The sequence below is a fragment of the Tyto alba genome, unplaced genomic scaffold (genome assembly GCF_018691265.1).
Source record: "Tyto alba isolate M040663 unplaced genomic scaffold, T.alba_DEE_v4.0 Super-Scaffold_40, whole genome shotgun sequence".
Lineage (NCBI taxonomy): Eukaryota > Metazoa > Chordata > Aves > Strigiformes > Tytonidae > Tyto > Tyto alba.
This window is the reverse complement of record NW_024881316.1, coordinates 14575332-14593814: the sequence shown is the minus strand read 5'-3', so window position 1 is coordinate 14593814 and position 18483 is coordinate 14575332. Positions and strand designations below refer to the sequence as shown.

The following is an 18483-nucleotide window of genomic DNA, read 5'->3' as shown; positions in this document are numbered from 1 at the left end:
AATTTGAAAATAGTTGCAACTGTTGTATTGAAAACTGCTGGTATTAAGCATGAAAAGTCTGAAAAGGAAATAGGGGAGAGGGCATTTTCAGATATCCAGGGAATTTCTAGGTAAGACAGCAAGTAAGCATCCAGTCTCCAATAAACTTATTTTATGGGTGCAGTAGCCAATAAAGATCGTGAAATGTCTGCTTGAGTACCTGCATCCTGAATATTACTTGGGAGAAATTCAAGGATAGACACAGATACTCATTTTAAATATTTCTTCTTTTGAATATAATTAACTACTCAGTACAAGATATCCATAGTAAATGAAAGCATAAACCCCCCATGCATTAAGTATTAGTGTGGTTTGACAAAAAACCCCAAAATATTAGTTAGGTATGCTGTTTACTATATGTTATTCTCAGTGTCTTAAGCCTACAAAGCACATTACAAACAAAACAGGGTATTTTCCCTAAGCCCTTAGCTCTGTAGAGCTGATAATTTGAGAGAGACATGGCAAAACAACAGAAACAAGGATACAATGCCGGCAAGGGAGGATGTGGCAAGTACAATGGAATAAAATTCTTTGATGGGGGCTTTAGCAAGGAAGCAAGGAAAAAAAAAAAAAAAAAAAAGAGGCTGATAGTGAACTATAGACTTGTGTCATTACAAATAGGTTTTAAAAGTTAATTGACAAATTTATTGGCTCACCTTCAAGGGAAGGTTTCAGAATTTTATATGTGCTTTATAAAAAAGAAAGCAAACCCCAAACTCAGATACAATGCCAAAATAACATCTCCATTAACTTCATTACATTTGCACACAGATTGTGGCCCGTAATTAGATTTTGCAGCTCTCTGTATCTGCAAAAATTAAAGTTAGGCAAGATACGTTCATCTTTTTATTTCATACAGAATACAGATAATTTTGAAGACAGAACTTCAGGCTTGTAATTGAAGCCCATGAAGAAAAAAAAAAAAAAAAGAAAAGAAAAAAGTTTTGCAATTCATTAGATTACTGCCCTGTTATCTTTTCCTCCCCCATCTTTCCCACAGAGGAAGACTGTACGCATTAAAGCTGTTGTGCTGCTTCAGTGCAATTTAAACACTCTTGTATATTATAATGTTAAGTTTATGAAATTTTTTTTCCATTGCTCCCAAACAATAATAATTCTCCATTGTGTCCAGTCAAAAGGGTATTGGAGGAAGGGAACTCACCTTGTCCACCTGCAACCCACTTAATACCAATCCACCACAAGGTGAACATGGTGAAATGGTGATAGACATGAAGAAAGCTAATTTGGTTAAATTTCTTCCTCAGGATGAAGAATACTGTATCCAAATACTCAATTCCTTTAGAAACATAATACCACCATAAAGCAGCAGCTATCTGCAATGAAAAAAAAGACAACAAAGAAGTTTTAGTGATTCCAGGCTGAATGGAATCAAGTTCTCTCCACCTAGCTGTTGCAAGAGAAGGATACCCCTTCCTTCCCCAAATTCTGGTAAATGCTGAGGTGGAGTCATCAAACATCTGATGGTATGAGAACAACAACTCCATTTATTTATTCTGGACATGGAAGTACTATTCTGAGTCTACTGTGCACAAATCACAGCCACAAAAAAGAGCTAACATAATTAAAAGCTTTGCCTTCTCTTTTACCAGTTAGATGTAAGGAGTTTGTGTCCTCATTCTTTATCCTAAGCTTTGCAGGAGAAGACTACCACAGGGCTTCCCATACTAATGAGGCAACACTTTGATGTGGTCAGAACAGCAAGGCCAAAACATGATGATAAAATGAAACTGCAAAGGTTGAAACCTTATATAAAATTCTTTCAGTACCACAGGTATATGGGTGGGAAAATACCAAATCACTCTTACAAGCTAGGTGAGATACAGATTTCAAATCCCTTAGAGCAATATTCTCCTCAGCTTCTTCTGGTCTGCTCCGTAACCCCCTCTGGAAAACAGCATTCCCCAGGTGGCTCTGTGCCATTCAGGGAATAGAAGAAATGAGATCACGAGAGACACACAAGCTGCAGAGATACAACCCATCTACCCAACAGGGCAATGCTACACACCCAAAACTCTTTTTCTAATCCACCCATCACAGTGAATCTTGCCCAAGATTCAACATAAACATGGCTTCCTGCTGAAATCGGGATATTGTTGTACCAGATAAAGCCCAGCAGCTCTGTGTAGCAATTTGCTAATACTATGATATGGGGGTATAGTGGTGGTGGGGACTCCCTTCCTGATCCCAAAGCACAGCAACAAGTCTAGTTGCTGGCATTGTAAGTCATCTAGCTTGTTATGCAAGGGTGGGACCAGAACATATCCCAGATGGTGACTCACGTAGAGAATGAAAATAAAAAAAAAAAAAAAAAAAAAAAGAAAAAAAAGAAGAGAGTTAGAAATGACACCATCAGCAAGGAAAACAGACAATGTCACAACACACCTATTTGTAAGAAGTTCACCTGATCTTTCAGGACTCATCTGATGGCAAATTAGACTTTCTTACCTTGACGTGGTGTGAAATAACCCCACCACCCCTTCAGATCCCAAGGGGAGACAGAAGAGAAAAAGTTCAGACAGCAATAGCTTCCCTTCTAAAATACACACATACTGTTAGGCAAGCGAGAGAAAGGGGAATCAGGAGAACGTGCAGTACAGAGCAATGCTACAGCTCTGCATCGTGTTTTCCTCTACTTCCTCAAACTAGCAGGAAAGGAATGCATCTCTGCTCAGAGTAAGTTTCTCACAGCCATAATTGGACCGGTGACCATTTCAGGAGAAATTACAGCAGAAGTAAAAAAGCAGCACAGGAGCAGAGGAGTGCCGCAGATCTGCATTGCAGACTCTGCAGTTTCCCAAAGGGACTGCACAACTTACTGTTGCCAAACTGCAGGCTTCTATGTATCCATTAATGAATACCCTCTCACTCTGAGTGTGGTTTAGCCCATTCAGGTCTCAGGAAAAGGAGGCAGGCTTTTGTCAATTTTATATAAAAAAATACTAATATCTGTCAAAGTTGGAGAGAGGTTTAATGAGAAAAAAGTGAGTCCCACAGATCTTGGAGTTCCTAGACACACAGGCAAGCGGCAAGAACCATATATATATATACATATATATATTTTTATGTATATATATATATATTGCTCAATATCCAGTACAGTTCTGCTTCTGAGACAGGTAGTCAGGTGTTTAATAACACCCACATCAAGGCTTTGTCTCACAGCCATGGATTAGCATAACAGTCCAGCATCTTTTACAGATCTTTGCTAAAGCTGCATCTCTTAAATAAATTAAGATAAGCATCTTTTAATCTCATGAGTTACAACAAACACTTTGGACTATATCCATAAAACAACAAGCCAGCACAATACTTAAACTCTTTGGAGGTCCTTCCTTCCGAGAAACCTTTAAAGAACCAGTAGATCAGTTCAGTTTCAAGCAAACTGCCATAAAATCTCTTACAAAGCCAATATGCATTTTGTTAAAGAAACAGTGAAACAATAAGCCAAACAGCCAACAAGCAAATAGCCAATTTACTGTATGACACATAACAAAATTTAAGTGGAGAAAAATCCAACAAAAATTCTTATGGTTTATGCCCAAAATGCTACAAATTCACTGTATGCTCTTGGACAAACCACTTAACATATCTCATTTCTCTTCTTTTGAATTCCACCTGCCTTGCATAGAAAACAATTACAGCCCATGGATCAAAATTAGCTGAACTTTCAATCAAAATGCTTCCCATCACTTAAGAACAATAACAGCCTCCATTTCTTTGCAGGATTACACATGCTGGTTTGTGTGTTCCTATAGATTTTTTTGCCTGACAGCTCTTTTGCTCTCTTCCTATCATCAGATTTTACTACCATTTATTCTCAAACCTGATAGGTTTCATGTACTGATGATATATTTCAGTGCTCCCTATGACTTACGCAGACATTTTGATCATCAGCTTATAGGTGCAGAAAAAAAGTAGAATAATACACTGATATGTAAGATATGTTGGGAGCAGATGGCTACCATTAAACTTCTGCAAAGCATCAGAAGTTAGGACCTAACCTGTAGCCTTTCTTTGGACACAGCATGAAAGAAAGATTGAACTTTAAAAAAAAGAAAAAAAAAAGGCATTAAAAGGGCACATTCCTGAAATTAATATACTAGTCACAAACATACCTATTTTGGCAATTTTCATATGTGCCAATTTAAGTCTGTTAAAACATCAGATGACACAGAAAGATTACATTACAGCCAAGGATTAAGGGGGTCAACAAGAGGTCCAATCCCATGACCTCTGCCTGCTGCACAGTTTCTGAACAGAGGCCTGTTTTAACCCGGGACTCTGCTCCTGCACTCCCTTTTCTCATTTCAGGCTGGGGACAGTTATCCATTAACGGGTTTGAAAGGACAGGTACTTCTTAGAAGTTAACAGTATAATGAAAAATGAAAGTGTTTTTTAAAGAGAGCTCTTTTCCCAGCTTCAGTTACAGAATTTTGTTTACAGGACCGTGAAATCTATTTTGTTAAGTCAAGTTCCATTTTCACAAAAGTTTAAAGTAAATTATTATTATATTTATTTCATAAGAGGAAACCACTCAAGCTCTACACATAAATGCAAACAAATGCAGATTACAACTGCAATACGGAAGACAGCCACAGCTCAGCTTTATGATTACAACCAGCACAGTTACTAACTAATTCATACAGCCCGATTCTGAATTCTCAGATCTTCAGAAATGTTAACAAAATAGATGAATCTTGACCTGGGAAATAAGGATGCACAAGTGTAAGCAGAGGGGGAAGTGACTGCTCACAGACACTAACATGTCATAAGTTAGCCAGTGTTAGGAAATTGTTCACTTCAAATACTGGAAGTTCCAAAGAATTACTACAAAGCATGGATTTAACACTTCAGCCCTTTGCATTTATTATTTTGACTCCTAAGCTATAACCAAAAAAAGCTCTTTCAAGATGCAGCTGGAGCTCCTTCAAAATCCCTTCTTGAGGATTTCTTTTCCCTTTTCTTTCTTGTCTGCTATGAAGATTTTAATTTTTTTATACAACCAATTATAAAACACACTCCTCAACTTCCTGCCAGCAGTCAGTAAGGTGTCTACTTACTACATCCAGAAGTCCTTCAGAAAGGAGTTTATTTCTGCAACCATGGAATCTAATTTCCATCCCTGCTTGTTCTAGTAATCCATTGCCTCTTGCAGAATAACTACCAGGGGAGATTGGAAGAGATTAATAAGGGTAGGTTCAAAACAGTAAATCAGAGGACCAACTTCTTCATACTACTCACAGAATTAATTGTTAGTGAAAGCCAAAAGCTTGATAAAGTTGAAGAAAATGTAACAATTCATGGAAGAATATTCCCTTAAAAGCTGGCAAAACAAAAAGGCTAGGTCTGGCTTAAGAGGTCTGTGAGCTACAAATCACTGATGTTCCTACACTATATGGGGGCAGTGTCACCATATGCCCCTACCCTGTTCCCTTGAAATCATCCTTGCCTTACTGTCTTGACATACAATGTGGGCTGGAGAGGAGAGGAGATGAAAGACCTTCTCTGGTACCCAGGATAGCCAAACCTTTTTGTTTGGAACTGTTTAACAGCTCTCTGTACTCCCTTGAGGAAGAAAGGGTGGTTTCTTGACACCTCATTTTGAACAAAAGTTTTGGTCAAAACGGGGCACTACATAGCAACATACATGGCAACATCATAGTGGCACATTCCCAAAAAGACAGAAACAGAGGTCATACCAGGGCTCCTGTGTTGCCATGTGGACCATCATATGCAATTAGTGTCACATTTCTCATTACTTTGTTCCAGCTTCCTAAGCTCCACAAGTCATATATGAACTGTTGTGCTCCAGAGCACGTTCCATAATACGTTCTGAGCCCAGTGCTGCTTGCATTTGAGTTAGTCCCAGTCTCCTTTATCTGATCAATACAGGACTTCTTTGCTCATTCTCTTACAAATAAAGTTATTGCATTTGCAATTAATTCTACTACTGCAGTGCAGCATTTCTTGTTAGACAAAACCCAGTGCCAATGGATACTAGACGTTTAGTATCTAGATCTATTAAAAGAGTGTGGGAGACGTGCTACAAGGTTTATCAATTGTAAACTCAAAACTGCAAGAAGGCCACATTTACTTACATTTTAGAATTGCTTTTGCAGGTTTATGTTATAAAAAATGATGGTGAAACGAATCTTGAGGAGGTTTGTGTGGGGTTTTTTTGTCTTACAGCATCAAAACCCAAAAACATAGCTTCTAAATGCAGAGCATGATCCACTGTAAAGCTGGTCAGAAACGTATCCCAGACTCTTTACTTTGACAAGGTACATTTGTGGAAAATGTAGTTTTCTACCTGCAACTTATTTACCTAAATTGAGAATTCATTCAGAAGAACTACCAGATAATGATCAAGATAAAGGTCGTGAATGGCAACATACTACAGGGTTGCTGCAACAACTTCAGTGAAGTTTTTCAATTTTCCCTGCTTCTTCAACTCCCTCAGTTGCAAACCAAACATGTTACAACTTCAAACTTCAAAAATAAAGTTTATGCAAATCCACAAATTTGCAAAAAACTCAGAAAGTCAGGAAAACCAAAGAATAGATGTTGCTAGAGCAACCTTTCTTTGCTGGACATACCATATGTAATGAATACATTGTGCGGGCCATTTTGCCTTTATTTCGTTGTATAATAATACTTTGGCATTATGAACAAAACATGAGATATTATTTTTGAGCAGGTTTAACCTTTCCACAGTCTCCCACAACAAGTGCATCTAAAAGTGAGGCTACAAACCCGAATTTCTACATACTAAAAGTCATTACCTCTTGTACTTAGCTAATATAAAAATTCCTTCAATATATGCCAGGCCAGTTCTCAGTGTCTTCCAGCTGAGTACGAGGGCATTCTATTTTGCTTATCTATTGAAAAAACTCTGACAATCATTTGTTATACTTGGCTAGATTTTTTTGTAAACAAATTTTTAAACAGAAGTATTTCAGTAACCAAAATAGCGAGTGCATAGTATTGGCAAAGGCAAATGATATCTGACTGCTATAAAGCCAATAAAAATCTACATAGAGTTGTTCTGCAATATCAGCCATTTTACATAAAGTATAAGATTCAAACTTATCCTTCTCACTACCACCCCTGCTATGTGCACAAGCTTTTGAGTATTACTACCCACAAACAGTCATCTTGAAGACGGACATTTTTTGAAATGTGTTATAAATACTAGATGTATTTAGACTATAACACACTTTCATTACATTTTCAGGAACATGTTCTAATCTGCAGGTGAAACTTGCAAGAACAGCTGAGAGATTCTCAAGTGTCAGCTCTGCCAGAAGGTAAGATCTAGTACATGAGCTAATCAACAGTGTTATGGAAATTAACAACCAACTGCACTTTGATTTTAATTTGAATGCTTTCCAAAAAACACATATTTGAAATCTAATCTACTACAATGAAATGCACTGATAATATACGTTTGCCAGAAGCCAGCAAGACCTCAGGAAGCCAAACATGGGTAAAGGAGACAAAAGCTGCCTCACCAGTATGAGTGAAGTGCAATCACAGTATATGCTGACAAATTTTACTTGTTTTGATATGGCTAGAACACTACACCTTTACTGTGGTTACCCTGGTATCATAAACTTCGGCAAGGTCTAGGAACCAAAGCATGTATACAAAGTTTATCATGGATTGTACAACCGCAAATGAAGCCAAGGATGGTATCTTTAAGACTACCCTTCTAGCAGTCAGATGAAAGTTAGTGCAAATACAGTGATGCACTTTGATTAAACCTGCTATGTGCAATGTAGTCAAACCTGAAGTAGGCTGTGAGGATATAACGGATACAGACATGGCTGACAGCAGAACTTTGAAAACACTATTGTCAGACAAGACTTAAACCATCATGCAGAGCTATATGTTACACACATTCATATACAGATACAAAAAATAAGTACTCACCCTAACTTCATAAACATTATCTGAATAATCCACAGTCTGGCAGACATAGCTGTACCCTCGAGCTCTTGATGACAAAAACAGCTGAAAATATTAAAGGAGAAATATGAGGAGAAAGACGCTACATAAAGCATGTTCATAACAACTATCATCAAATTTCTTGCTAAATCAAACTTACCTGAACAGAGATATTTAAAATATCCTTATGAGTCCTGAGAATACTATTGAAGAAAGCCAATGTTTAGTTCTAACAACCCATTGTTACACAGTACCTATTTTTTTCTTGTAAATTAAAAAGAAAGTACTCATTTTTCCCTGCCTGTTTCTTCCCAGATAATTAGAGCCCTGTACACATTAGTAAGAATTCCAGTACAATCATAAACTATTCAAACATGAGTATTCCCACTGACACCTCCAGCTTCAGAGACAGAAAATAACTAATAACTTTCACTATGAATGACAGAAATGCTATTCCCATGATGGATGTGAGAGAACTCTCTCCAAGAGACAGGGATTAGGTAATTTGGGTTTACTATTCTTAAAACAGTGTACCAATCAAAATCCAGAAAACACACCCTGAAACAGCCAATGCTGAGCACCCATAAAACATATTGAGAGAAACTGAATGAAGAAAATTTCCCCATTTTGTGCCAACAGAAATGGCCTAAAGCACATGAAGTGGTCCTGTAGGGCCACTCCAAATAAAGCACATTTCAATAACCTGGACAGGAGAAGATAAACTTGACATTGGAGCAAGTTCCCATTGGAAAGAAGAACACTTGCCTAGAGCTGTACAAGGTTCAAGTAATACTTCTAATCTTGACATTCATAAATTTTATGATCCAAGATTATTTAAAGCCAGTTAATCCCACCCTGTCAAGGATCAAAAAGAAGACAGCAGTGGAGCAGACATAACCTGTAAACTATGAGCTGTAAAAGTAAAGAAGGGTGATACAAAAAGATCTCCAAAATAAACATGGGTAAGGCACTGACTGTTCTTACCACTAACCTGACTTCCATCTTATTTAGACTGAACTTGTGTTTAACTCGGTATCTCATCTTGCACACAGCACTAGGAGTGCAGACAGATGCAGAGACGAGTGTTATCCAGATAAAACCAACATACAAAACCTCACAAAACTCTAGACTTACTTGCTGCACATGTCTGCTAAAGGAGGGAAATGAAAGAACTGTACACAAAAATGACCCTAAGAAAGAAACCGAACTACTTCTGCATTATTTGAGTCCATTTACAATCTGCTGTAACATCACTACTCTCCAGTGTGGTCCCACAGAGGCATGAGCACATCTGATCATATCAGAGAAGAGCAAGGAACAGTTTAGTCTGTGCTGTTACAGAAACTAACCAACCTCTACTGCGACCTACTGGGTAATTTGACCAAGGTTCACTTGGCAAAAGGCTGTAAATCGACTTAATCAGACTGCAACAAAGTAGAAAAAGAAATACAAGATTCTGTGGCAAAATAGGGGCTATGCATCTGGGACTTCTGCATGTCCTAGGCAAAATTTGCTCTTAATTTGAATCTGAATTTGGGTCCAACATATGTCAGTCTTGGACTGGACAACCTATCAGTGTTTCATGGACTTATAATTTTAATGTAAATTATCACAGATGAACAATACAGTTTGCCATCAGGATGAATAGTTAAAGGTAATTCACATTCAAATTCTGTTCTCAGCAATACCTGAAAATTTTAGTCATTCACAAAACACAAACTGTGTATCATTTTACTCGTAACAATTACATTTCACTGATGTGAATTACAAGAGTGGCACACTGGTATTGTAAACCTCATGTAGACTGAAGCAGAAGTTGGCTGGTTAAAAGGAACAATTGAAACTTGAGCACCTTCTTCCTGTCATTCTCTAAGATCAAGAAAAGACACTTTCTGTAAATGTTGTATCCATAGCCTTAACATCCATTGAATAACAACCTCCCATTTGAAATAGCCGGAAACTAGAACCTCTGCCTGTGTCTAAATTTATAAGTTTTTAATCTATCAGCAGCAAATGTGTATTTGTAGTCCCATCCATTTTTATGTTAATTCAGTGATTTGGAAAAGCCACACAAACACGTGTTATAAGCAACATAGGCTTGAAAATTAATTGACCACAAATCTGGTATAATTCATCTTATGGATAAAACAAACCAATTTATAAGAATAAGTGAAAAAGGCAGACGTGGCAAAACCACTGCAGAATTCATTTCAGTGGAGTTTCAGTTTTAACCTGCCAAGATGATTGGATTTCATCCATTCCTACAACTATCCTTGGGTGTCAGCATTAAATTCTGTTGTACATGTAGTATTTTATTACTTAGTTGAATAGTGCAAGGAAGCAATTTAGACAAAATGACAACTAAGGTGTGATGGCTAAAATTTTACCATGTCTCAAAAAAAGGCTGAAATCAGTTAGTGATTTTACTATGGAAGCTCTGGGGAAGGGTCAATATGCGGATCATCATCAGATATGCCATGCTTTCCTGGCAAAAGTACAGAACAGACAGCCAGAAAAAGAATTCTGCAATGCTGTACTTTTAACTGCTCTGTTCATTCGCTTATTTCTGGAAACAGGTTTTGCAAATTTATGATTCAAAGTCATCCAGGAGGAAGACTCTTAACCCACATGAGCAAAGTCACAGCAGCATAAACTACTCCTTAACATCAGCTATATTCTGGACAGCTATCCTTGAATAATGATTGGCAAACTGTTAAGTAATCCCACTTAGATACTGCTAAAGAGCTGATCCACTGCATTGTTACTTGTAATTTCCTCTGTACAAAAAAACTAACAAAGGAGGAATGAAGCAACACTGATTTTTTTTTTTTTAAATCAACACATTCAGAACATTGCAAACCAAATATTAGAAGACTAAATCCTTTTATTTTTATTTGAAGATACAGTTCACTTAATTTTTATTCTAAAAGATAATTTACAGACTAGATACTTTTCCTCACTACAGACAATGGACATCTGAATTTCTAAAGATGATAAATACATGGAAAGCACCAAACACCTCAATTTCTAACAAATACCTTCTGACACCCTTTAGGATTATTAAAAAGAAAAAAAAAGTCAGTTACAAGTGTTAAATCTCTATGGATTTTAGTGTAAATACTGGACAGATTGACTGACATAAATATAAGAAGAACTTGGAATAGCTAGTACACAAATTCTCTCTATATACTCATTTTGTGCATTTTTTTCTCAAACAGAATGTACTTAGCTACAAAAATACTTATATCAAAGGCAAATTCAGCTTTAAAAGCAAGCAAAACTTTCACCCTCAATAGACATCATGCATATGTAACATTATTTTCATTTTGCAATCTGTAGACACCCTCAAACTTAAATAGGAATTCCCTCCTGCGAGAGGGCATACACACCTCTTTGAAAATGAAGAAGTTGAGTAGAACCATTCCGAAGTTGTAAACAACCAACAGGAAACGTAACTGGAAGGGCTCTCTTGTCTTCATCCATTTGGGACCCAGCCAGACAGTGAGGAGATAAATAGTGCTTATAGTCAATGTTGGAAATGGAGACTGCATCAAGGGCCAATCATCAACACGTTTGTCTGGGAGGGGTGAAGCAAACAGAAGGAGTCAACAAGGTCTGAACAATATATGTTTCATCATCATTTTAAACATTACATTTGTTAAGTGTTATTCTCTCCTGGAATAGCTGCATCAGATAGTAGAAACACAATACACTCGTTCTTTCCAGGAAGGTTAAAAAAAAATAGCTTTTAAAAAACCCTCTCTATCACATTACCTCACAGACATTCATTATGTCATACAAGCTCTATTGTCCAGTTCTACAATCCAAAAAAATAAAGCAAACAATCACATGAGCCCAAATCCAACCCATTAATCCCCCAAAAACCAATTTTGCTTATGATGAATAGTGACTGCAGCAGCAACGTAACCAAATATTCAACACCACTGCAAATGAAAGATACACGAATTTGGCAAAATACTGACAAAATTAATAGCTTTTATTAGTTAAAAATTAGGCACTAGGAAGCCTCCTATTAATTTTATACAGGTTGTATGATGCTAACCAAGTACCTTTGCTATTTGATGTAGGTCAGTCTCATGTTTCAGACAGAATACTAACAACGCTACTGGAAAACAACTAAATAAAAGAGTTCAAAGAGATGGTTCTAGTTAATCTGTGCTGCTATATTGGAGACAAAGGTTTTATTTACAGTTTCCTTCAGTCACCCATGGGATCCAGAGTTACACATATCCTAGGGCCCAGAAAATGCTATATTAAAATTCTGGATCTGTATCAAAAAAGCACTCTTAGCCTGATGAACCAGTGACATCCAGGATTAGAAGATGGCTCTGCTACAGAGGAAGGGAGAGACTATAGTGACACCTCCTTACTCAGTATTTCCTTTCCCAACCCTCCCCGCCCCCCCCCCCCCCCCCAAGGTAAATCTCTAGTTATAGCAAGAGATAAAAGGTAACTATTCCATAACTATCAATAATACTTCAGATACTGCACAGCTCTATGATACTAACTGGATTATTTTCCAGATGCTCAGGCCATTTCGAGTTCATATGGAAATCACACCACAGGGCTCCATGGGAAGTTCAGGAGACTAAAACACCTGCCTTCAGTCATTTGTAAGCAAACTCACAAATAGCAATGCAGTTTCCCAGCCTTACCTAGAGGACAAGATTCTTTTGGAGAACTGTTTTTCTTCATGGTAGCCCAGAGACAGTGAAAAAAACCTATACCATAATTTAATTCCAGATCCCAGACATACTAACAGGTACATTAGAAAACCCTTCTTAATCTACCAAATGACAAACTCAGATGCAAGGAAGAAAGTACAGAACAGCACTGCTATTACTCCTCCTCTACTTTTCTCTTGTTTCTTTGGCTGCCCTTAAGATCATAAATTAGAACCTTATTTTAGGAGCAGATTTCACGAGACCCTCTATTTCTAATGAAAAACACACTGTGATCTACAAAAAACCAATGTGCACGGCACTAACTCTTCTTGCTTCCAGTTGATTTAAAAATATTTGATCTGCACATTGCAAGGAAGACACTAGGAGGCCTAAAAAGAAGTGGAAAAAAAGAAAGAGAAACCAGCCTAGCAGCTTCCATTATGGCTGAACACCAGGAAAAGAAGTCATCCTCATGCACAGAAACCTCCAGCAAGGCTGATGCTTCCAGAATTACAGGAGTCAGCCTTGTGACTGGAGCCACTGCCAGAAGCCAAGGGCAAGGCAGAGCAAGGAGTACAGGGAGCAGCAGCAAAAAATTCAGATAGATTGGCTGTAGAAACACAGGCAGTGAAACAGAACTGAAGAAAGTGAGAGAAGACAGTTAGTTACCTCTAACTTTTCAGCAAGTCCCTGGAACAGACACTTCTATTACAATATAATGCACTCCGTAAAACATGAGAATGATTGCTTTATAGTACCGTAAAGTGTCTTGGGATGTAAAGGAACAGCCCCATTTTCCAGACTTTGTAGAACACTACCTATTGAAGCTGAAATCATTCTGCTGCATTGCAATTATTACACTGCTATCTCCCTTACACTTTAGTTCCTGTTTGCCTTTAGCAATTGTGCTACCAATTTGAATTTTAAAATAAAAGATAATACCATTTAAAAGACAAAAGAAATGGAGAACCTCATCATCCACTTTATACGAAGTAATGGCCAAATACTCATCTCCTTCAAGCAAAGAGAAAGGTGTCACTTCTTAATTAAGAGATAGCTATGGGGATAGCTAATGTGTGACATGCTTTAATCAAATCAGCATCTCACTTCAGACACTGTGGTGTGCAAAGAGTTAAGAGCAGGTGAGACAAGAGACCTGTTTGCTTTCCCAGCCTTCTTGCACTAAGCAATATAAAGATGCAAGGACAAACTAGAGAATGTGTCTTCTATTTTCTAACCCAGCATAATCCCAAACGCTAAACTAACAATATGAAAATCATGAAAAAAGAAGATGATTTGAATTTTATCCAGGAGCTGAATGTTACCACCCACTGTTGAAAACAGGAAACCATGACCTATTCCAGATTTGGTGGCAAGAGACAAAGATTTCTAGACAGAAGAATGAGGATTCACTAGTGGGTGAAAGGAAAAATAAAGGGACAACTTTTATGAAAGCCCAGCTGCAAGTGGGCTTTGCCTCATGCTTCAACAGCACTGTAAACAATTCTTTCACCTACTTTCCGCAAATACTATGAATTGAAGAACTTAACTGGAGAAAACCAAGAGATCTATTTCATTAACTCTGACAACAACATAAGAGCACCTGGGCAGCTGCCATTACACTTCCATACCTGTATCATGGTTTCAGCTTGTTACTTTCCCTTTGCACAGGGTTTTTCAACAGTGTGTCACCACATCTCAGAGACAAGTCTTAAAGTATTTGCAAGAAAAGCGTAGCTTACTGATACAGACCACATAACATACTGCCCAGGGAATTAATTTATCTGATTGATTTTAGGGGCGTGACCTCTCCTAGGACAATTAATTACACTTTGAACACAAAATGCCTGTATGAGAGGTGTGTTGGGTTTCTGTGGTGCAGTTTTTTGGTAGTAAGGGAGTGGGCTACAGCTGTGGCCCCTGTGAGAAGCTTCTCGAGGCTCCCCCAGCTCCAAGTCAGACCCATCTCTGGCCAGGGCCGAGCCAAATGGCAACGGTGGCTGCGCCTTGGTGGGAATGTATTTAAGAAGGGGAACCTGAGACGGGGCTGGGGCTTGTGAGGAGGAGTTGGGAGAAGGACACCTGTGGGAACACCCAGGTCAGTGGGAGGCAGGAGGAAGATGTGGGGGAGGTGCGCCGAAGCAGACACCCCTGTATCCTGTGGTGAGATGTAGAGGCCGACCTGAAGCCTGAGGAGAAAGCCACTCCGGGACAGGTGTCTGAGTTTAAAGTAGGCCGGGACTCTGAGGGGAGAGGCAGCCCCCGCTGCTGTGGTTCGGCACCGGGAGGACTGCAACACGTAGGGGTGACCCTGGCCAGATCAGCGTGGGAATGGCTGCATCCCGTGGGGTGGACTCACTGTGGAAAAGGTTCATGGAGGACTGTCTGCAGTGAGAGGGGAGCCCCATGGAGCAGGGGAGGGATGTGCAGCATTCCCCCCACCTCCCGAGAAGGAAGGAGCAGCGAGCTGGCTGTAACCCCCATCCCCTGCCCCCTGTGCCACTGGGGGAGGAGGTGGGGAGATGGGGAGCAGAGCTGAGCCCAGGGAGAAGGGAAGGGTGGGGGTAGATGGTTTTGGATATGGTGGTGCTTCTCCCAGTCCCACCTTGTCTATTAAGTGTTGTCTTTGCTAGCGTTTGAATTAAAGTGATGTTTTCCTTTTCTTCCCCTAACCAGTCTGTCTTTTGCCTGTGATGGGTGGGCTACTCCTCCCTGTCCTTAAATGGTCATATTCTCCTTCTCATCTCTGATGGGGGAAGGAGTGAGTGAATGGCTGGGTGATGCTCAGTTGCCCTCTGGGCCTAAATCACAAGAGGGAATACAGTAAGCAATTCAGCTCTGAATTATATCCTGGCCAAAACAGAAGCATATCAATAGTCAAAAAGTCTATCCTAATTACTGCTATGCTAAATAAGAACAACTTGAATTTATTTTAAGGGCATTTAGGAGATTCTGTATATGATTATTTTTTACTCGTACTGTGGCATCAGAAAACATGCTAGTATTCATCCCAGAATTTGATAGATTTAGAAACTTGTTCATTACAAGATCTGACCTTGATAATGCAAAGTAACTTGTTCAGTTTTAAATCAGCTCCATGCACCATTCTTGTTGCACAGAAGGTATTACAAAACCAATTTCATTTCAGTTTACCATGCAAGCCGGCTTGTCCCTCTTCTACACAGAAAATGCAGCTACATGCAGACTCTTGTTCCAAACTTCTTTTCAGATGCTCTCTTTCAAACCAAGATAAATTCACTCTCTACATCATCTGCTTAAGTGACAAGCCTCCCAAACTACTCCAACACCCTCCTCCTTCCCACCCCCCATCCCACTTTAGGAAAAATGGCATAATTTTGTGTCCTACTTACTAGCTGGTGCTGATGACCACAAACGATTTCTGCAAATTACAGACAACTGTGATAACTTATGGGGACATACGGGTGTATTAAATTCTACAGTACTTCACATGCAACAAGTACATTATTACCCGAAAGATGAAATAAGCTTGAAATAAAAAGGCCAGCTCCCTGAATTAAAGAATCTCTCCAACTGCTTTGAAACAAAATGACCAATGCCTTTACCTGATTAGAATTGACAGAGACTGAATCTTTCAAGGGATTAATGTGTTTGTCTTTCAAATCCTAAAACCCGGATCCTAATTCGATCACAAATAAAATGTCTGTTGTTATGGCACAGCCTGTAGTACAGTGCTTTTTCTGTAAGGTGGGAGAAGTTTTAGAACAAACATTTAAAGTTGAACTCAATAATAAAGGTGAATCTAGAATAGAATAAGGCAGCTGCTAACATATAAGAATAGGAAATATTTATAAACACAAGATTTTCCTGTCATTTTGTGTATATACATTTTAAAGTTTCACATCACAAAGACAAAACAAGAAATAGAAGAACATATATATCTATATCTATAAATATATAAATAATTTAAATTGCCCTGGGGCACCTACTCTTGCAGGGTTTAACTCTTTACATGGGGCAATTAACAGGAAATACAGACATAAACCCCTCTGATTTCTTCTTCCAAAGCAAGAACAAGAGCAGGACCAGTGAAAAGGACTGAATATCCTACCTGCTAATGTCCAAAGAGGACATAATCAACCTATATTTAAGTATGGAAGGTAAATAAATTTCATTAAGGCTGCACCGATGGCGAAACTCCTATGAAACACTTAAGTGTTTTAATACACAAATGCTTCTGTTAAATGTGGTTCAGCATTTCCTTTCCCACAAAGAAGATTTTAGATGGTTAAATTTCCTGCACATTACTGAACCTATGATCAATTTTTTTTTTTCATCAGTAAGTACAAATTCCAAAAATAAGCAAACAAATGTATAGCACAATCACTCCTACAAATGGTGACTATCTCTGCTTTTAATATTAGTTTTAGAGAAAATACTACATAACTAAAATATATTACTTCTGAAATTCCCTGCATTCATATTAGATTCAAAAATCAATACTTAGTAAGTCTTTATTTTTACTTTAACATCATATGTATTCCTTAGCTATAAGGTCATTACTCACTAATTTATCTGGAGAGCCTTTCAAAGTTATTAATAGCTATTGATACTATTCTCAGCGCAAAGACACTTACAGTGCCAATCCAGCACATCCATCTGTCCAATTACATTTCTAAAGACACCGCAGAAATGATGGTGACTGTTTAAAAGTGGTTCTTAACAGTGTGAGCTCTCTGCAGAACACACAGTTTATTTGAACAAGAAGCCCTCTCACAGCCCAATCTCCAGTTTAAGAAAGATATCACTAAACAAGTGAAATTTTAATTCCAAAATATAAGGAAGGCAAACCAGTATTATCTAATTGGAGTATTGTTCTATGAACTACACTGTGTTAATTAGCTAAGAATTTGACACATCTGGTTAGCTCCACTAGCACTATAATTGAAGAATATTACAAAATGAAAACATGAAACATATAAGAAAATGTGAGAAAGGTAACTTCACGCATCTTAAAATGTTTACAAAGCTTTTAAATTAAATTCTTTTACAGTATTTTAGTGCACACCTGTCCCCCTTTGCTTTCTGGTTACGGATTAATATTCTATACAACGTACTTCTCTTTCTGCATTTGTATTGGAAATAGTGGCTCAGTCCTGTCAATACTTACATGTGAATATGAAGTTCACTGTGGCTATACAACCACCTCAGAGTGGCTCAGCTGAAAGTCAACTCAAATAGGCATCTACACGATTAGACCCTATGCTTTCAAACTAAATGGAGTAATGCATCAGAATCACTTAAAAATACATTTACTGTTACCAGTTTGTAGAGATTCCAAGAAAAAAGCTCAGTCTGACTAAAACCTCAGAAGGTACAAATGGAACAACAGCTGAAGCTAGAAACTTAGCCTTTAAAGCAGTACACTACTAACTACATGGGCTGCACAATTTGAGACTGAAGATTTAGAAAAGTACCATTGCAGCATCAAAATTGAGAGGCCATATATCTTTTGATTGAATACCTACAGAAGTTAAAATTTTCTATTCACTTATTTATTACAATTCTAATGAGCAGTTTATGTGGCCCAAAATTAGTTATTCTTTTAAAGATGTCCTGTGCTTGAATTAAGTTGTCTGCTTTGGTATTGATTATTCACTGCACATATTGTATTCTAAATCTCAATTATCTCAGTTTATCAAGTTTCTTTACAAGAAATCCTAGGATAGAGGATTGAAGCTACTGCACGAACTAAAATCACTTGCCTGTAGCCTCATTCTTGTTTCAATCAGAAAAAAGTCTATGTCCTCCT

The 18483-nt window shown here is 38.1% G+C and overlaps 1 protein-coding gene across 1 annotated transcript in view; it reads right to left on the bottom strand.

Moving 5' to 3' along the window:
• Positions 1-18483, bottom strand: part of ELOVL4 (ELOVL fatty acid elongase 4) — a 36575-nt gene that overhangs the window by 6510 nt on the left and 11582 nt on the right. Inside the window, exons 2-4 of the mRNA XM_042803400.1 lie at positions 11397-11584; positions 7993-8073; positions 1202-1373 (exon numbers count right to left, since the gene is read on the bottom strand). Coding sequence (XP_042659334.1) covers positions 1202-1373; positions 7993-8073; positions 11397-11584 — 441 coding nt within the window. The remainder of the gene's footprint in view (positions 1-1201; positions 1374-7992; positions 8074-11396; positions 11585-18483) is intronic.